A 21,745-nucleotide genomic window follows, 5' to 3' on the forward strand; every position below is an offset into this window, starting at 1 on the left:
TACAACCTTTAGTTAACACGAGAAAGCTGGGGGCCATGGTAGCACTTGATATTTTAAAGTTAATACTACAGGAATTTTTCGCACTGAGGTTAGTTTGATCGGTAAAGGGGACATACAGGGATATGCACTTTCAGCATCAGTATAATTGCCTAAAAGAACCATTTTCCACTGATCAGCTTCTTTGGCTTTTTCCTCTCATGAAAGATAAGTAGTGACTTTGTTCACTCATAAGAGCACATTTTAGATTAAATAATTGCTCTTTTTGTTTCAGTATAAGGGCAAGAATAGACCAATGAAGGAAAAATTCATTGCAGTTCTGAAATCATACTGGCAGGCTTCTGAAAATTACCATCTTTTAGGATTATAGGTAATGAAACTGCAGGTAGTCTACAGTGACTAACATTTCCTCGTTCCCCATTTCATTTCACTCCATCAAATTATCCCTGTGACTGGAAAAAGGAGCTAACATTTTCATCTCTTCAAGTCTGATGTTACCTTTCAGCTGACCAGAAGAGGAGGCTCTAACACTGGCCACTGACTTCTTCTCTAGAGAAAGATGCTGTCACCCTTCTACTTGCAGAAGTCAGACAGATGGATTCTAATTTCCCAACGTAATGGTGAGATACACCACATTAGTGAATCAGATAAAAATGATGATGCAGAAAACAGAACATTTAGGGATGGAAGGGGTTTATTATGAAGCATTAGATGAGTTCACTCTCTGTTCTCAGCAATACTTTTTTTTTTTTTTAAATCTTCCTAATATTTGTCTAACTTCTTTAGGGGCAGAACATTCCCCTTCACCTGTGGGAAAAGCAGGGAACCTAAACATGGGTATCAATGGCTTCCAGAGTGGGAGGTACCAAAACAGTAGGCCAATATGTCAACTTGTTCCACTTTCATTCTCACTACAAAAAAAAACATCTCTATGGGCTCTGTATGGGTTTAGGATTGTGGGATGGGAGGGATGAATCAACTGATCAAAAGCAGACAATCAACATTAACTCACATTGATTCATTCCATGGTATAAGCGCCCCTATAGTACAAAGGTGGGCCTCAAGGGGCATCAGACATCAAAGGACACACAGCAGGGTGCTGTCTTAATACGTTATGGGTATGTCTATACTACAAGAAAGATTGACACTGCCATAGTCCATCTTCTGGAGTTCAATTTAGCACACCTGGGGGAAACATGCAAAAATCAAATTTACAGGGTGCCTTCATTGATCGTGTTACTTCTGCCCCCCCATTAGGAGCAAGGGACGTCGATGGGAGTGCAGGCTCCTGTCGACCAGGCTTAGTGGAGATGGAACAGAAGTCCGAATTAAGGTACATCAACTTTAGTTATGTAATTAACGTAGCTGAAATTGTGTATCTTACTTTGACCTTCCCCTGTAGTGTAGACCTGGTCTACGAGACTTCACTGTTAAGCATTCAAGTCAGGAAGTATAAAAGCTAATGTTAACTCTGACCATTGGGGTACAGTCTTTAAATTAGAATATTATATAAATTCTTTGCACATCTGCAAGAATGACTATAAGACTTTAGAAACATAAATTAATTTATTATAACACTCATATTAATGGGCTAGTTGTTACTATCACTACATCACCGACTGATGTGGCACATCAGGAACAGCGCGAGCTCTCCTATTTTGTTTCTTATTCAACAAGATCCTCCTTCCTCCAACTGTGATGTCTGGTTTATTTTAGGTACAAGTTCCTAGTGTTGTAGAATACACTGTTCAAAAGCACAAGCAGGTCCAGATTCTGAGTGGGACTTTGAGAGCTACCACAATACACATATTAAGTAATATTTTTATATTGTCATATTTCATGAATAGCACAAAATGTGATCATATAAATAAACATAATATCATAATACCTCAACACAAGGGACAGAGTTTACGCTGTGTGCTGAGCCTGCAATTTCATACTTCCTGACCCGTAGTTGCTTAATTTTGAACCCTAACATTGTTACCCTACCCTCTTTTCCTACACCTTGAATGACTTCTAAATCACAAATACTGTCAATGTTGGATATATCCTTCTATTTGTCCAAATACCTCATGCCTAGAGCTGTGCAGACAGCTTCACTTAATTCTCAAATGATTCATCTTGCTGAGAGTTGTTTGATAAGCAAAAAGTGAAAATGGCTACCAAAAATCGAGCATATGTTCCCTCCAGCAGCCCCAGAAACCAGTTGGTCTCACATATAGACATTCACATAAATGTAGCTCAAAACACACATTAGCTGAAGAAAATGAGGAAATAATGGGTTCCACTGAGAGGATACAGGAACATTGCATCCAGTCAGAAAAAACTGTTGACTGCATTTTTCAATAGGCAGAGGCTGCACCTAATATGAGTTCTTATACTAAAACATTATCAGCTGTTATCAGAAGTTGAAAACAAACACATGCACGCAAATCAACAGAAATTATAAAAGGGTCAGCAGACGTAACATACAAGAATGTGCATGATTCATGTCAGCCACTGAACTTACATGCACAAACAAGAGTCCTTAGCTGCATGCATGATCCCCAAACTGGAGAAACTACCTCTGCAAGCGAGAGAGGAGAGCTTGGTATTGACAATTTTGCACTGTAGCCACTTGGTCTCTGGGAACACTACTCTCCTCAACTGGAACTAGAGACCTAGAGGTGAAAGACTGACTGAGTCTCTTTGACCATCCCCCAAAGCAATCAGTCCTCCAACATTAAGGCTATTCTCAAATTACTTTTAATGTAACAAAATTTTAACAAAGCTTTATTTTAACAATATATTTACGGTAATGCACCTTATCTCAATATACATGAAATCTTGGTTTATATCAACAAGGTCTTTTTATACCACGTTTGAGATCTCTGCTTTAGCGATTCAAACCTGCCATAATTCCCTCCCAAAACACACTTAAAAGAGGACTCCTTTCAGCTACTGAACTCATTGACAATTTCCCTCTATGCTTTATCTTGCATGCATCTTCTACAATCCTCCAAGCCCACCATGACAGAGACTCAACTCCCTCACAATCCCTGGATGTACATCGGAACCCCAGGCACCTTCCTCCAAGATGTGTACCATCATTCACCCCAACTACATGAGTCCCCAGATATCCTCAGATAAGCACTGTTAGATGACTTGCAACTGCCAGTTTCTTTCCAGTATCACCTTGGATGAATACCATGACCAGAGATGAAAGCGAGTGTACCTTGTTGCACATCTCTGGCAAGAGCTGGCTGAATTGCAACAAAAGTCAGCAAGGAGCTATTTAAAGAGCTGGCAGGGACCTGGGTTGCAATGAGACCATACTTGTAAGAAATTTTAAGCTACTTTTACCCCAAATCACAACCCTAAGTCCTGCCAGAAACACCACCCACACAACAGTAACATTTCCATTCCTAGGTGCCACTAACCATGCACTGTACTCCCAGCAAGGAATCTCACTGACTTTAAAAGTGAGATATACATATCTCATAGAACTGGAAGGGACTGTGAGAGGTCACTGAGTCCTGTTCCCTGCACTCACAGCAGGAACTATCACCATGCCTCACAGTTTTTTTTTAAATTGAAACCTGCTCTAGAATCTCAAAAGGCCCCCTTGAGGATTGAGTTCACAACCCTGCATTTACAAGGGCAATGCTCTAACCACTGAGCTATTCCTTCCCCTTGACTCACAATTGTGAGAAGCCTCTTTACAACACTTGGAAATGGGATAAAAACCACATCTCAGCTCCAGGAAAAACCCCTAGTGAACACCAGCAATAAGTACACATCCAACCTCCTCCCTCACCTACAGGATGCTCAGTTGTAAGGTAACGTGCACCTAGAAACCAAATCTCTGTGCTTTGGCAGTCGACGATCTTTAATTCCTTTAACACTATGAAGAGTTACAACAGAAAACACAAGGTGAGCTGACGCTCCAGCAATTATGTCAAAGGTATCTTTATGACTTTTTAAAATCATCATTATTTTAAAGAATCCATAATAATATGCCTTTAACCACCCTTTCCCCCTTCTTATATATTTACCAGATTGACACAATTGTGGTAAGGTAAGTGATTATTTAGGAGGTTTTAAAATTGACATTTGTCAGACATAAACAATAGTTAATTTTGGATTTATCAAAACGTGATCTCTTGAAACTAGCTCTGGAGCTACACAGACCCATTACAGCCATGCAAATGCTCGTGAGAGTCAGTGGGTCATGTTGAAATCTTGGAGAAGTTCTAGTACATGAAGAGACAGTTTACACAGACGCTCAGGTTGCTTTGGAGATTAAACATTCTGCAACAATTTCTTTTCAAGGAAATAGAGAACAAAACAGTGACAAGTGCTAAACAGAAGAATGGAACGTTCTTCTTTTCCATGAGAAGTCACAGTGATACTCCATATTTCGCCTTGAATAACCTTCTGTCCCACAACATAAAAATGTCTAGTATGAGAAGAGCCAGACATTTCCATTATCTTTCTTGGGATGAAGCAAGTAGATGTACACTTTGACTCTTCTTCCTTTCCCCCAGTGCCCTCTGTACTCTTCAGAAAGACAGGGGAGCAATTCCCTGCAGGGTAAATTTTTACTATTTCTTCTTTCAATGCCCAAATATCTATGCAATTATGTTCTGACTTTATCCCAAAATGGCCAAACAGGTTCCTTTCAACTGTTGACAAAATTAATAAATAAATAAAAGCCAAACATTTCTTCCCAGGATGATACCTTCTATGCCAGATTCAACATGCCAGGTGCTGCTACAGAGAAGACACAAACAGCCTGAGCTCAGAATTTGGAATGCACAATATTTATAAGAAAGGTTGAAGCTGACATGTACACTTTGTTAGTGATCTGGGATCTGAAATGGTTTGTAGTGTTTCAGATTTTGTGTGTGTGTGTGTGTGTGTGTGTGTGTGTGTTAAATTAGCCCTCACAGAATTGGTATGCTTTATAGTATGCCATACTTCTCTGCTTATTCAAGTAGGGGGAACACAGACTGGGCACTGGTAGTCCTGATTTCCTCTACACTGCAGTACCAATGCACTAAATAGAATCATAGAGGTGTATGACCTTAGTAGGTCATTTAATCCAGTGCCTTGCACTCAAGGCAGGACCAAACCACAGCTAGACCATTCCTGACAGGTGTTTGTCAACCCCAGGGGTCAGCAACCTTTCCAAGGCAGATTGCCACATTTGACCTTTTAACCTCTATGTACAGTCCGAGTGCCGGTAATACTTTTTGAAGTCACTAATAGTCCTACTTACAATATCTTTATTAATAAAGAAAGAGGCAGAGACTTACCACTTAGGTGGCTGCTGGTAGCATTAGTTCTTTTATTATTCTGCAGGTGGCATGGCTTTGAGCAAGCTCCCAGCTGCATGGGGGAGGAGTGGGACTGAGCTTCCACCTCACATGCCAATGAAAATCAGCTCACATGCACTCTTAACACCCATGCCAGGGGTTGCTGACCCGTGGTCTAACCTGTTCTGAAAAACCTCCAAAGACAGAGATTCTACTACCTTGCTAAGCAATTTGTTTCAGCACTTGACTACACTGACAGTTAGGAAGTTCTTCCTAATGTGCATCTTAAACCTAATTGCTGCAATTTAAACCCATTGTTTCTTCTTCTACCTTGAGAAATTAAGGAGCACAGTTGTTCACTCTCATTCTTGTAACAACCTTTCATGTACTTGAAAACTGTTAGCACGTTATGTCAATGGTAGTGACAAAAGGGGTAAAAATCAAGGGTGATGTAAGGCAGAAGAAGTTGGTAAAGCTTTTGTTTTAAACAACTAAATCATCCACACTATGGTATTTGATGATGATGGGGTCTTCAACTACTGAGACATCTGCTGGGAATATAACACAGCAGGGCCTAGATTATCCAACAATTTGACTGTATTAGACATGACTTTTTATTTCAGATGGTGGAGGAAGGTACTAGCAAAGAGGCTGTCCTACATTTGATTTTGACAAATAGAGAGAACCTGGTTGAGAATTTGAAAGTGGAAGGCAGGTTAGGTGAAAGTGGTCATGAAATGGTAGAGTCCATGATCCTAAGGCATGGTAGGAAGGAGAACAATAAAAAATAAGAAGAGAATGGATTTCAAAAAGGCAGATTCTACCATACTCAGGGAGTTGGTATGTAAGATCCCATGGAAAACAACTCTGATAGGAAAAACAAGTGAAGACAGCAGGTTTTTTTTCAGAGAGGCATTATTAAGGGCATGAGAGCAAACTATCCCACTTCATAGGAAAGAGGGGAACTCTGACAAGAGACTACCCTGGCTTAACCAGGAGATCTTAAATGATCTAAAAATAAACAAGAGTTCTACAGAAGTGGAAACTCAGTCAGAGTACAATGGATGAAAATAAACAAACAACAAAGGTATATACGGAGAAAATTAGACAGGCTAAGGCACAAAATGAGATCAAACTACTGGAGACAAAAAGGGTAACAAGAAAAAATTCTACAAACACATCAGAAGCAAAAGGAACAGCAAGGACAGAGTAGGCCTCTTACTTAATGGTGTGGCTGGGGTTGGGGGGAGGACAATAGCAGAAAACGTGGATATGATGGGGTGCTTAATGGCTTCATTTTTTTTTATTTTCCCCAAGAAGGGTGTTGGTGATTTCATGCCCAATATAAGGAATTCCAGTGAAAATGAGGTAGGATCAGAGCCTAAAATAGGGAAAGAACAAGTTAAACATTAGTTAGACAAGTTAGCTCAGAGCTGTCCAACATGTTCGCCACATATGGCGAGTAGGACATTGAGTTGTGGTGAATACAAGGGTAGCCAATCCATGGCTCTTAAGCAACATGTGACTCTTGGAGCCTTTAAATGCAGTTCCTCCTGAGAGCCGCACGCAGGGAGTGCCGTCTGCCCTCTCTGTGTGCATGCCCCACTGCTTGGTGGGAAAAGTGCATGGCAGCAGCAGTGTTGCCCCCGCTTGCAGCTTCAGTGGCAACCCTGGTGCCAGCTCCAGCAGTGGCTCTGATTATGTGGGCTTGGCTCTGGGGGAGGGCATTTATTTGGAGCAGAAGGGGGGTTGGGAGTGTGAATAATGTGGTGAATATGGACAAAATGATAACCTCAAGTGTGGCGATCTTTGAATTCATATTGGACACCGCTGAGTTAGATATCTTCAAGTCAACAGAGCCTGAAAAAATGCATGCTAGAATACCCAAGGAACTGACTGAGGAGATACTGTTAGCTGTTATCTTTGAAAAGTCCTGGACTACAGGAGAGATTCCAGAACAAATAGAGTGCCATTCTATAAAGAGAAAAATAAGGTCAAACAAAGAATTAGAAGCCAGTCAACTTCTGAACCTAGAGAGACAATGGAACAAATAATTAAGCAACCAAATTGCAAACATCAAGAGGATATTAAGGTGAGAAGTGACAGTGATCATAGATTTGTCAAGAACAAAATTGTGTCAAGTCAACTGATAGCTTTCTTTGAAAGAATAAGAAGTCTAATGGACGGTGAGTGGTGGAGCGGGGGGAAGAATGGTAAATTTAGTACAGCATGACTTTAGTAAGGCTTTTGATGCCATCTTATGTGACTTTCTCATAAACCAAGGAAACGCAATATAGCTGTAATAAGGTGGATGTATAATTGGTTGGAAAAACATTCCCAGAGTGTAGTTATCAATGGTTCACAGTCATGCTTTAAGAGTAGAACAAGTGGAGTCCTGCAGGGATCAGTTCTGGGTCTGGTTCTGTTCAGTACCTTCATTTAGGCTACCTCTACACCAACTAGGGAAGATAGACCGCTTAGGTTCAGTCTTCTGGGGCACCATTTCAGCATGCGCAAAATGGCACATTCCAGGGTCAGTGTTGACCCCAGAACTTCTTGCAAGCCTCCAAGGATTCAGAAAGGTCAACGGGAAGCATGCTTCCCACTGACCTTCTGCCTCGAAGACAGCTGCGGAAGTTAACATCTGCAAAGTCAATATTTGGTATGCAACTGGCGTACCAAAAATCGCATAGCAGCCGGATTGTTTAGCTTGGAAAAGAGAAGATCGAGAGGGGATAGGATAACAGTTTTCAAGTATATAAAGGTTGTTACCAGGAGGAGGGAGAAAAAAAAATTGCTCTTAACCGCTGAGCCTAGGACAAGAAGCAATGGGTTTAAATTGCAGAAAGAGAGGTTTATGTTGGAATTAGGTAAAACCTGTCAACTGTCCAACTGTTAACCACTGGAATAAACTGCCTAGGTAGGTTGTGGTATCTCCATCATTGGAGATTTTTAAAGAGCAGGTTAGACATATTCCTGTCAGGAATTGTCACTCTAGACAATACTGAGTCCTGCCATGAATGAAGTGTGTCACAGGGGCCCTCCACGCTTTATGAAAATTGCCCTGTGAATACGGATAACTTAAAAATGTTTTATGCATAACTGGTCATGCAACATCAATTTTAATGTTACAATCTACTGAATCTGTACATCTTATTTTTATGCATGTTTCCTTCTTCCATGTGAAGTTAGACATATGAAGTGTGAATCTGGTTTGAATTCTAAATGTGCTAATGAGGGCCATTAATGATACTTTAGGAACTTACTCAGACCAACAACCTCTGAATGATCTTGCTTGCCAGAGGAGTAGCTGCGTTAGTCAGTATCGTCACATATAGCAAGCAGTCCCATGGCACCTTAAAGACTAACAAGTTTAACTGAAACAGATTTCTGAGGGAAAAAAGGTTTATTACCTAATAAATGTGTTAGTTTTTAAGGTGCTACAGGTCTGCTAGTTACTTGTGTGTTCTGTAAGCCCAGACTGTGGTTGGTCCTGGAAAGACATGTGACCCCATGCAACCTAGTACAGTAAACCCTCAAAATGCAAGTTAACTGCAACTCAAAATCCCACTCCACCCCTAGCCCTGGTTCAACCACCCCCGCCCAAGCCCTGCTCACCATCCGCACACATCTTCAGCTCACCCTCCTCCCCACTCACGGCTCCAGCTCAACTCCTCCACTGGCCTCAAATCAAACCAAGCAAAGCTCTGTCTCAACCCCCCTTCTGTACACGGCTCTAGCTCAATTCTCTGTGCCCCGGTTCAAACCCCCCATGGCTCAGCTCACCATTGTAGCATAGCTCCAGCTCAACACCCTGTGCACAGTCCTGGTTCATCTCCCCCATGGCCCAGTCACCAACCCCCACACGTGGCTCTAGCTCAGCCCCCTGCCCTGGTTCAACGCCATACCATCCCTTCGCGACTCCAGCCCAACTCCATCTCCCGCCTCTCCTGCAGCCCTAATCCACCCCAGGCTTAACCCCCCTGCCCCTCCCATGGCTCTAACCCACCACCAGGCTTAACCCTCCTTAGCCCTTCCCAGCTACCCCTTTTCCACCCCCACAACCCACAACTTACCTTTCCAAAGGAGCTACAGGTGCTCTTACTGCTTCCCCAGCCGCAGAACATGCATTCTGCCAGGGAAAAAAAAGCCACCCCCAACTTACGTGAAATTCCAGTTATGCGAGGGTACGTGCGAAAGCAACCCTCACATAAATTGAGGGACTACTGCACTAGAATCCATCTTGAATCTTGCATTTTTCCATAAGGAGGGGGGAGACTGAACAAAGGGTTCCACACCCAGGAAAAGTTTATTTAAGGAATATGAAAAAAATTAGGCTTTTGTCTGGCCTTTGAAACTGCTTCACTCACCCTAAGAGAACACACAAGAAGAAACCTGAGGAAAAAATGATTCTACACAACTCTGGAAAAAAAGCTATAGACCCAGACCAGAGTAAAGATCACCTCTGGCTAGAAGTACATTATCAGATATAAGAACAACCGTTTAGAACAAGATTTTGCATTTAACAAGTTTCCTCGTATTGCATAATTAGCTAGTGTTTTTTGTTTATTTTCACTTAGTAACTTGTTTTGGTTTGTTTTCACTTGCAATCACTTAAATCCTACTTTTTATACTTAATAAAAACTGGTTGCTTATCTGTCCTTCATTGATTAAGGGGGCTGACCTGATGCGCTTTCTCTGTGTAAAACTTTTACACAGAGTAAGACAGATTTATTTGATGTTTTCGTCCCTTTTGTGAAGTTTTGTTTCTGGGTGCTGTAAATGGGCTTTATAGCTGAGCCCTCCCAGACCTGAAGTGGTTCAGCAGCTGTGTTGCTCTGAAGGAGCGGGTGGTAACCCCAGTTCTGTTCCTTGGCTGGGGGAGACCAAATCTTCTACTTCAGCAGGATAGGGAGGTGTAAAAACCCCAAAGGGCAGGAAGGCAGGCATTAGCAGCTTAATTAGCACACCGGAGAACATGCCAAAGGCGGTTTCTGCGATCTAACCATCACATGGGGACTAGACTATATCATCTTTTAAGGTCACTTTTGGTCCTGTGATTTTATGCCCACCATCTCAGACCTGAAGGGACAACTTCTCATATCTAGGTTTAAGTATATACATGCTTGCAACCATTCATAGTCTCTGGCAATCCTAGAGAGACTTCAGACAGTGGCTAACTTGTCAGTGAATGCCAGTGGTGATAATGGTTTCTGGACACATCTATCCTAGATGATGATGGAGTTAGTCCGTGGAACCAGTTTCCCCATCATTCACTGTTAATCTATGCATTAAATCATCCTCTAGTTTGTGGAGTGATGTTTATTAACTGGCCTGTCAAGAAGGCACAGTCACCAATACAACACATAAAATGCTCTAATCTCATCTAGTCTAGCCAATCCAATACATCATCAGTTGTAGTCAATTTTCAGCTGAAATAAGCCATATGCAAATAGGGTTTTTCCTCAAGAGCTTTGGAAAATGACCGTAATTTTGGGAAGCTTTGATACCTGCAACCTAGAAGAGAACAAAATCAAGAGAGTCAGAAATGTGCCAGGTGCTCAGAAAAAATTAGACCAGATACTGAGCACAGAAGAGCAGTTCCTCATAGTCAGCCAAAACAAAAGTTAATAAACATACGTTGCATTACAACCATATAACAGATTTGTCAAAGACAATTAACATTTGTCATGTGAGGGGAAAACTATTTTCTGCGCAGCATTAGATTGTTTATAAAAGTGTGCTAGTGATTTATGTTAGAGTCAGATAACAATTAGCACTAAAGAGACAATAAGCTACATTACCTTCTGATGGGGAATCACAGGCCTGGGAGAGTCAATTTTGGGTATGGATGTTGGAACTGGAACTGGGCGTTTAGATCTGGGGATCAAAACGTTTGGGAAAAAAAAGATTAATAATCAGAACAACCACATATCTGAATTTTGTAGATCCTTTTCAAACACATCTTTTATATTTCACTGAAAAATTACCCTTCATCCAGAAGGAAAGCCACATGTAGAATACAGTATATCATCTTATCAACAACCTATTTCCATCAATATCCAATATCTTGCCTTCTCTTTTTCGGGTAGCGTTACAATCCTAGAAGCTCAATACCCTACTTTAGAAAAATCTTGGAAGTCTGAGTTAAACTTTAAATTTTTAGTAACATTGGCAGGCCAAAGTATTCAAAAGTGACAAGAGAAATAATTTTGTGAAACTTTAGATTTTGGGTTCCTACAGCTAGATATACAGAACCTGGTTTTTTAGATGCTAATCACCTACAACTTTAGCGAAAGTCAATCTGAGCACCAAGTGGCCAGCACTTCTGAAAATCGGGTCCTTTGTGTTTTAAGATACACATCCTAAATCTGAGGACTCTCAAAATCAGAGGACACTTATGTAAATTTGGACCTTTAGCATCAGGTGACTGAACAGATTTTTGTAACTGACCACTTAAATTAACGTAGTGTGTCTTTACACAAGCACAGTCAACCCGTGGAACTCTGCTGGAGGATGCTGTGAAGGCCCAGACTATAACAAGCTTCAAAAAAGAACTAGGTAAGTTAATGGAGGATAGGTCCATCAATGACTATTGGCAAAGATGAGCAAGACTGGCATTCCTAGCCTCTTTTTGCCAAAAACTGGAAAGAGGCAACAATGGATGGATCACTCAATTAGCCCTTCTGTTCATTCCCTTGGAAATTTCTAGCAATGGCCACTGTCAGAAGACAGGACATTCGAGTAGCTGAACCCTTGTTCTGACCCAGTATGGCTGTTCTTATATTTCCCACATGAACTAAGGACCATCACAAACCACACCACTTTTTACTTCATCTGCAAGACACACTTTGACTTTCCTTCTCTAACACAAACACACAACATTTGGTACATTTAAAGAACAAAACCCTACCAAAAATCAAACTCTGTGCTACCCACACATTCCTTCTAAAAAGAGCAAGGGAGAGAAAATGAACCACGCTTGAAATATATTACTTATGCTACTTAATGAATTGCTAGAAGGTGTTCAGACACTACATTGATGGGGTTAGTTCAAGAACCTAGGGAGGATAGACTAGATTAGTTCCACGAAGTCTGCTCAGTAAACAGCGAGTGGTCAAAAACATGAAGGAAAATACCTTGACTTTATCAAAGCTTTTGATACGCTCTCCCACAACATTCCTTCCAGCAAGGTAAAGAAGTACGGATTGGATAAATGGACTGTAAGGTGGACAGAAAGATAACTAGATCATCGGGCTCAACAGGTAGTAATCAATGGCTCAGTATCTGGTTGGCAGTCGATATCAAATGGAATACCCCAAAGATCAGTTCTGGGGCCAGTTTTATTCTTTACTGATGACCTGGATGAGGGGATGGATTGTACCCTCAGCAAGTCCACAGATGACACTATGTTAGGGGGAAGACGTAGATACACTGGAGGGTAGGGTGTGGGTCCAGAATGACCTCGACTGGGCTAAAAGAAATCTGCTAAAATTCAGCGAGGCCAAGTACAGAGTCACGCACTTGGTACATAAGAATCCCAAGCACTGCTACAAGCTGTGGATTGCCTGGGTAAGCAGCAGTCATGGAGAAAGGGACCTGGAGATTACAGCGGATGAAAAGCTGGCTATGAGTCAACTATGTACCCTTGTAAGCAAGAAGGCTAATGGCATATTGGGTGCATTAGTAGAAACACTATTGCCATAACTAGGAAAGTGATTATTCTCCTTTATTTGGCACTAATGAGGCCAGATCTGGAGTACTGCATCCATTTCTAGGCCCCTATTACAGAAAGGATGTGGACACATTGGAGGGAGTCCAGTGGAGTGCAACACAATTATTAGGGGGCTGGAGCACCCAATATATGGAGAAAAGAGATTTAGGAGATAGGCTCTAATCAGTTGTGACAAATGACAGAACAAAGAGCAATGGTCTCAATATATAATGGGGTGAGGTCTAGGTTGGATATTAGAAAAAACTATTTCACTAGGAGGGTACTGAAGCTCTGGAATGGGTTACCTAGGGAGGTGGTATAATTTTCATCCTTGGAGGTGACAAAGGTGACTTGACAAAGCCTGGGCTGGGACGATTTAGTTGGGATTGGTCCTGCTTTTAGCAGGAGGTTGGATTCAATGACCTCCTGTGGTCTCTTCCAACCCTACGATTCTAAACACCTTGGTGTTCAAAAGAAGGAATAAAAACTAATATTATGCTGCCATTATACAGACTAACATTACAGTGATACGGATCATGTGGAGGCCTGTGTGTTCCCCGTCCACTGAGTATCTAATCTGATACACATACATGAACCACAAATATTCATTTCGGCCTCAGTGAACCGTAAAAATATTTTATGTCAGTTGCAGGATACATCAAGTAGTCAAAAAACACACACATACCCTTAATGCTCTTCTGCAAAACATTTGCACTGCAGCAAAAGGATTCATTTATTAAACTGTGCCATCATTTCCACCAAGGTGTATTCTCTTTTACTGCTACCTTGCCATAACGGATATCATTAATAAGTTGTACTATCTATTCTACACGACTGATATGCCATACTTGTCATTCATTATGCTGCCTCGCTGAGGCTTTTCTTTTATAGTAACTTTGCACAAACTTTCAAAGACACCAGAACCACTTCAAAATAAAAATGTACTTAGATGACTCTGCACTCAGCAACTCCAGCTCTAACATTTATCACAGACTTGGTATAGTTAGAGGTGGATGGGAGGGCAGAAGAGGTGAGGTCCCTTAATGGAAATGAAAACTCATGCACTTGTAGATGGTCATAGTCTCTAGATTCCTGGGCACTTTCTTCCTCAAGCCCGTCTTGCTGGATAGTCAAGTCTTAATAATTACAGTCTTCACTTGCTGTATTTTTTTTAAAGTGAAGAAACTGCCATTATGCAGTTTTGTATTGAAATATCAGGTCATCAATGGCAAAATTATTGTATTTACAGTGTTTCTCTTACTTGTTCCATAATAGAATCACACCGAAAGAATAAGTCACGTTTGATGTTTTTCTCTCTATGAGATGCACTTAAAACATGAGTTCAGTAGCTCTGCATCATTTATCCTTTGCTTTCACCTCTGTCACCAGGTTCAGTGGGGAGACGGTGACCATCTGTCCCATTTTTTGGTGGGACAGCCCCATATTTTGGGCACCAGGAAGGCGTCCTGACTTATTTTAACAAAGGGGCTAATTGCCCCTTATTCAGCCCCCTGATGGCATGTAGGCCCAACTGATGCAGCCACACCAGAGGGAGCCAGCAGGGATTCTGCCCTGGCCTGGCTGGGGCAGCCTCCAGGCAGCTGCCCCACCTCGTGCTATGGACCTGCCTTGTCAGCCGACCACACCAGTTTAAGAACCAGGTCACGGAGGAAGGGGCTGCAGGGCTGAGTCCCTGTTCCCCTCCACTGACCCCGGCAGGATCTAACCCAGCCAGACTGGTGGGCCCAGCTCCGCTCAGGCCCCAGGCTCTCGGGCGGGTAGGGCTGATGTCCCCACTCCTCCCCCACCCCCGACAGCCCACTGCCCTGAAGGCAGAGTAACTGCAGCTCCCAACAGAGGCAGGACTGAGGCATGGCAGACGGGGGCCAAAGTGAGTGCAGCTGGGCTTTGTGCTGTCCCCACAACGCTTCTCTGGGTCTGACCTAAGGGAGCAGCAGGGCCTGGCTGGGCTGGGGTTCTCCTGGCCTGGGGTGGATTTGGTGCAGGGGAACTAGCAGTGAGCTGGGGGTGGGGAGGCTGTGGTTGGGGGGGGCTGACAGTGAGCTGGGGGTGGGGAGGCTATGGTTGGGGGCACTGGCAGTGAGTGGGACCCCTCGCCTGGCCAGGGTACCTGCACTTCTCCCAGCCCCTGGGCAGCAGATGCTTGCAGCCCTCTCCCTGCTGTGCTCTGGCCACCCTGCACAGCAGCCCCGTTTGCACCCCCCCATCCACAGCTCAGGCTGGTTGGACAGCTGGGGAGCACCCCCCACCCCAGTGTATCTCCCTGTCCCATCTTTGGGAAAGTGTGATATGGTCACCCTAAATGGGGATGACAGTCATTCTGAGAAACCAAGAGATCACTGCAGAAGGTAACTGTGAAGTCTGTTAACATCCACAGATGAGTCAAGGTGATGTCATCTGCGTAACTTGTTGCACGTTTTGGTTCAATGTTTTCCTGGAAGTTTCACTGGATGACAGATTCTTTAACGAAATTAATTTTTTCTTGGAAACTGTAGGATAAACTGGAAGGTTGGCAATCCTATGAACAAGGCCCTCAAAAGGGATCCAGGCACTACATTTGATTAAGGTGGCCTTCACATCTCCTATGTATAATCTATTTGAGAACAAATTTCCTCCTCCATAAATCCTGAGATAAGGATCCCAGGTTTCCACGGCAATAGCCGATGACAACACTGCGAACAACTAACAGCAAAGCATAGATACTGCTGGAAAAAATGAATGCGCTAAGAAACACTCTGTTTAAGAACAACCCTATTCATATGATCTAATGGGCCTGGTCCATCTCTACTCTCATATGACTCCTCCTTTGCTTTAGTTAAGTTTGGAGTCTTTCAGCTGATGAAAAGTGAACATCTTGAACTTAAGGTTTAGCTGGAAAGTGAGGGAGGAACTGAAATGAAAATACTTAAAATCATTTCTGTATGTCTTATGAGTCCCTTGAGATACCAGGATTCACCTCCACATATTATGCTTTGCTGGCTATTTGCTACCTTTCCTTCCTTTAGGCCTTGCATTGCAGGAAAAAAAAAAATCTTTCTTCACCAAAGGAAATGGATGAGAATTACTCTAATAGCCCACTAGTGCTATCCTCACACTGGAGAAACAATTAGAGTAAGAGGATGTGTTGTTTCCAGTGACTGTGTGTGCAACGCATTTAGTCCCTTGTTGGCTCACAGATTGAAATGTTGACCTCAGTAATCAAACTTGAGTCTCTAATGCAGTGTTACAGAACGATAACCACAGTGCCACTAGATGCTTTCAACTGTAAATGCATTTGTAATTTTAAAGTCTACACTTACATCCTGTTAAATATTTGGGATTGTGTGAGTAAATTCTTCATTGCAGCTGTGCAGTGGATTGAAGTCCAGGTTTGCAAATGACTAAGATATTAAACTCCACCTTTGTTTCAAAACTGGAGTAAAAACCAAAAAATTTAAAAAAAACTCTCCAGGAAGGAGTATCTCCCAAATAAAATGTTTCAGGTCAACTGAAAAGATTCACGTTGACAAAATCATTTTATTTGATTTTTAAATTTGTTTCATATTGTAATTAAAGCTGGTTGAATAAGTTATTTTTCAATTAACCACCAGTTAAAAAACAAAAACAAAAACAAAGCATTGGTTCAGGGTGACCTGAATCTGAATTTTCCCTGAATTTTCAGTGAATTGAAAAATTCAACAAAACATCAATTTTGGGTCAAACAAAATGTTTCATTCAACTCAAAAGGTTTTGCTTCTGAGCATTTTTAGAAGTTATATTCACAAAAGAGTCAGAAAGGGAGCTGAAAGATGTGGGTTGCTTCCTTATCATCTTTAGCTCAAAGGTTTGGACAGTCACCTGTAAAAGGGGAAACCTTGTTTCAAATCCTGCTACCACTTCTCAAATGTGCCAAGGTTATAAAAATGGGGTACCACCACTTCACCCTGCCGCTGCTGCCATTATGCGAACGGCACTTTATCCCCTTGTAAATATAACCCAAACAAAGGTGAGAGGTTTTTTTGGCTTAATCTACTCTGCAAATTGGTGTCAATTTCACAAATAGTTTCCACTGACTAAAACTGTTCTTTTGGCAAATTAACTTCTTTTCAAGCAGTTTTTATAATATAAATAAAAATTTAACTCAGAAAAAAAATGATTTCTGAATGAAAAATCAAACCAGGGTACTGCTGGAATTTCCCTCTCTTGTGTTCTTTACAAACCAAAACCAACTCAATTTCACAAAACATTTGGATGGAATTACATATTCCAGAATATGGTTTCATCCAAGTTTCTTGGACTGGCCCTATTGCTTATTTGTTGCAGAGTACAGAGGGGAGTTTGAAAATATCTGCAGGTTTTTTTCATCTTCTGTCCAAAAATCGGTAACTGTGCGTGTAAAATGTTAAATCACACTCTTTTACCTGAGAACCACCAATAGCACTGGGGTGAAGTTTTAGTACACCAGATGTCAGCTGCTGCAGCTCTGCTACTAAACAATATTAAATATTCACCTTTTCCAAGGCGGTGCTGAAACCTATACTTATATGAACACAGGACTCCATGGCAACCAACTTCATTAGCAGAAACTACCCACATAAGAATAGGATCCAAGACAGGGCTATAATATAATGTCTGTTTAACATGTGCCCTTTGTAATGGAGGGTAGAGTGAAGACTTAATCGACGTCCAAGTAGCTCTTTTCCATTACTGTATGTCATGATTCTTGCTGACCTTTAAAATGAAATGGTCACTGCATATTTTATAATTATGACAACAAATGTCTGCATTGCTTTTGCTTTGTGAGCCTTTTGGGAGGATAAAACTGAAACTTTTTTTTTTTTTTTTTTTTTAAAACAGAAGTTTTTTTCCCTTGGCTCCATTATGAGCGAGCACTAGCTTATAAAGTGTTGGGAACTCTTTCAGCATACACTGGACATATTTCGTATAACTCACGTTTCCTTAGTGTTTGAGATATTAAGAGGATATGCAGCATAGAAATGCTTCATCTTAGAAAGCATATTGCAAATCATTCATACTGCATCATGGAAATCAATGGGGCTGACAGCCCCAGCTGGTCCTGTGCCACAGAGGGAGGCACAGGAGGCTCTACACCCCCAGAAGGGGGCAGTTCTAAGGTGGTCAGTCCTAAGAGCCGCCTTGAGTGCAGTGCCAGGCTCCCCCACCTCACTACCTCACAGCCATGCACAGCGGCAGAGCAGAGCTTCTGCCACACTTCAAAAGGGGCACATATCTCTGGCCACTTCTGCTGCCAAAGCAGCAGTGGCTGGAGCTCTGGTTCCCTTTGAGATGCCAGGCCCTGGACAACTGCCCCTTTTGTCCCTCCCGACTATCATTTCCCCTCAGCAGGCCTGACTGAAACGCAGCCACTGGCAAGCTGTAAACCATGGAGGAGCAGAGCTGCACTTAACATCCTTTACTTTAAAACAAGCCTATCAGTGACTTTACTTGTGAAATATCAAGGGAAAGAAGAGGGACAGGCCAAATTTCAGACCAGTTGATCTCATCTGTCCCTTTTATAAATGTTGAAACCAATAATGTTTCAGAAGAGCCTTAAAGCTAATGAAGAGCTATACACTTACTTAGCCAAAAGCAGAAATGTTGTCTTGTTTTAAAGATTTACCATACAATTTAAGCTTTAATGGAGTGACACTATTGTCAAAGTTCTCACGCATCACCTGGAATTTTCATGGCAAGTGCTCCACTGACTTCAAGAGGGGTTACAAAGGCAAATCCTTTCACATCTCTGAAAATTTTACTGTACATTTTACATTATTTCAAAGGTATGTCAGGGAAATTTTGATCTAACGTATTTCAAAAAGGCAACGAAAGTCACACAAAAATGTAAGATCCAATTGATACAGCTTTCCATTGCACACAGAGGCTACGTCTACACGTGCCCCAAACTTCGAAATGGCCACGCAAATGGCCATTTCGAAGATTACTAATGAAGCGCTGAAATGCATATTCAGCGCTTCATTAGCATGCGGGCTGCCGCGGCGCTTCGAAATTGATGCGCCTTGCTGCCGCGCGGCGCGTCCAGACGGGGCTCCTTTTCGAAAGGATGCCGCCTACTTTGAAGTCCCCATGGGAATAAGGGGGACTTCGAAGTAGGCGGCATCCTTTCGAAAAGGAGCCCCATCTGGACGCGCCGCGCGGCGGCAAAGCGCGTCAATTTTGAAGCGCCGCGGCAGCCCGCATGCTAATGAAGCGCTGAATATGCATTTCAGCGCTTCATTAGTAATCTTCGAAATGGCCATTTGCGTGGCCATTTCGAAGTTTGGGGCATGTGTAGACACGGCCAGAGAAGCTTTAATGCTGAGCTTCCAAAGGAATTTCTAATCATTGGCCAATGAAGATAGAATCCATTTATCCCCTCTGTCTGCATCACATTAGCTACAGGAGGTTAGGGTGCACCAACATTTTGACAATAAATTATGTTTTTCAATTTCCTGTTTCTTTTAACACAGAATGTTTATTTAGCTGGTTACAGTCTAATTTCTACTTGGAATGTGGGCACATCAGTGTATTCTGGAGGCTTTCAGAGCATTTATCTTTGATGCACGTGAGGCAAAAAGAGCTCACTAATGTGGCTAATTATGTTATAGCTGTTCTTCAGTTAACCCAGGCCTTTTGAATTCTTTTCTGCTTCCAAAACTAGAAACATGACAGAATGAGATTTTCATCGTCATCAATTTTTCTAAATGTTCAGCTGAATATGGACTGGTATTATTCTACCACAGGAATATGATTAACTATTTTCATGACAACAGAGATAAAGATTGACAGCTGCTGCTGGAGGTCATCAAGGTGAACACAGGCATTGTACATGTAAACAATGCACCTCCATCTTACTTTGTAACACTCCCTGATGTTCCAAACCTCAGCTGGGTTTTGCAGAAAATGTATTAACTTGAAACTAGAAGCCCACTTTTCACTCCTGCTCTATTTTAACTCCCATCCCCACAGGTGCTATATTAGTAATTTTCTGTATTGATTCTTCCATATACAGTACTCAACTGTCATGGATTTCAGCGTGGGTGCAAGTCTGTAACGGACAATGAGATCTGGCTCATTGTCTATAACACCTGCTGTATCCTCCCAAGCCAACCACCTCTTGATCTGTATTATAGATGTCAGATGCCTGTATTTTTAATCTTATTCAGCTAGCTGGTAGGAGAACTCTTAGGCTATGTCTACACTAGCCCACTTCTTCAAAGGGGGCATGGTAATCAGCCAAAGCAGAGAATACTAATGAAGTGCTGGCTGAATATGCAGCATCTCACAAGGTTAATTCTCCCTGAGGCACCTTCAAAGTTGCAAACTTCGAGGCGCCGGTATCCTGTGTAGCCACAGGCACTTAGAAGTTTCTGTGCAAAATTCTGGACAGTAAGGGCACTTCCAAATTGCATGGGTACTTCGAAGTGCCCACGGCTACATGGCAAACCAGTGCTTCGAAGTTTTCGACTTTGAAGTTGCCGTGGGGAGAATTAACTTAATGAGGTGCTGCATATTCAGCGCAGCACTTCATTAGTATTCTCAACCCTGGCTGATTACCATGCCCCCTTCGAAGAAGGGGGCTAGTGTAGACACAGCCTGATAGAGTTTTACTGAAATATTAGTTCAAATCCAGTACCTGAATCAATACTCTGCCATTCTTTTTTTCAATCCGTAGCATTAACTCAAACTTACTGCGGCTGATTATGATGGCAAATACCTAGACCCCTATTTTATCTAAGTAATGCACAATTTCATCCATAATACTGACTCCATTACTTTTTATACTGGGTCAGAAGTCAAATGGATCATTACGTAATTACTTTACTCCATTTTGTAATTGTAAGGCACACCACATCCGATACAAAATTGCAATGCATGGGTTTTGCTGAAAGACTGGAAGCAAACAGGCAAATATTTTCTCAGCATTATTAAACAGCCATCCTACTTGGGGCTGCGTTACCACTGCTGGAGTAAACTGCAGTAGACTCCTCACATTAATTAGCATCAAATGTGAAATTTGCACTAAACAATCAATTTGATAAGCTAGTAAAAACCAATGAATAAGAAAAGGCACCATCCTTAAAACATTGTGGCCATTTCATCTACAAGAACATTTTGGATAATATTAGCTTTCAAATGGCAAAATGCAACCAATAACTTTTTGTCTGTTGTGTTAACTGAGTACGTTGTGTCAGCCCATCAACTCAAATTATATGTGCCAGTAATCCCATCATACCCTTTTCATGCAGAGTACAATGCAATGCTATGGAACAACTCACCTGGACATTATCTTTAATCTATCCAGGAAATTTCATGTTACTTCCAAGATGACATTTAGAAAAAAAAGCCCAGAACAATCAAAAAGTGATGTGCACTACGAGAATTGTTCTAATACCTAAGTGGGATCATCCAGGCAATGAAGATTTCATTGCCCTTTTAGAGCCATGACAGTTATCCATGGTTTACTGACCCTTCCGTGAAGAGACTGTGTTCTGTGCAGTATCTGCAAATAGCAGCCCATTCACATACGGCAACTTAATTAAATTGTGTATCTAAGGAACATAAATATTCATTTTGCTGAAATGAGGGTTGACGTTTTATTTCTTTCTCTATGGAAAAGTGCTCATTAATTCGTGTTCTTATCCCAGGGTGAGAGCACATAACACTGTCTCAGCTACAGTCTGCCACAGGACAATGCAATATGTTATCCTCTAAGTGT

General features: G+C 41.9%; 1 protein-coding gene across 12 annotated transcripts in view; it reads right to left on the reverse strand.

Annotated features, from left to right (window-relative positions):
- The window catches only part of LDB3 (LIM domain binding 3), a 189,991-nt gene that overhangs the window by 111,781 nt on the left and 56,465 nt on the right, over window positions 1-21,745 (reverse strand). For all 12 annotated transcript variants that reach the window (XM_075000116.1, XM_075000122.1, XM_075000124.1 and 9 more), the window contains exon 4: window positions 11,099-11,174. In XM_075000116.1, coding sequence (XP_074856217.1) covers window positions 11,099-11,174 — 76 coding nt within the window. The remainder of the gene's footprint in view (window positions 1-11,098; window positions 11,175-21,745) is intronic.

The sequence above is a fragment of the Carettochelys insculpta genome, chromosome 7 (genome assembly GCF_033958435.1).
Source record: "Carettochelys insculpta isolate YL-2023 chromosome 7, ASM3395843v1, whole genome shotgun sequence".
Lineage (NCBI taxonomy): Eukaryota > Metazoa > Chordata > Testudines > Carettochelyidae > Carettochelys > Carettochelys insculpta.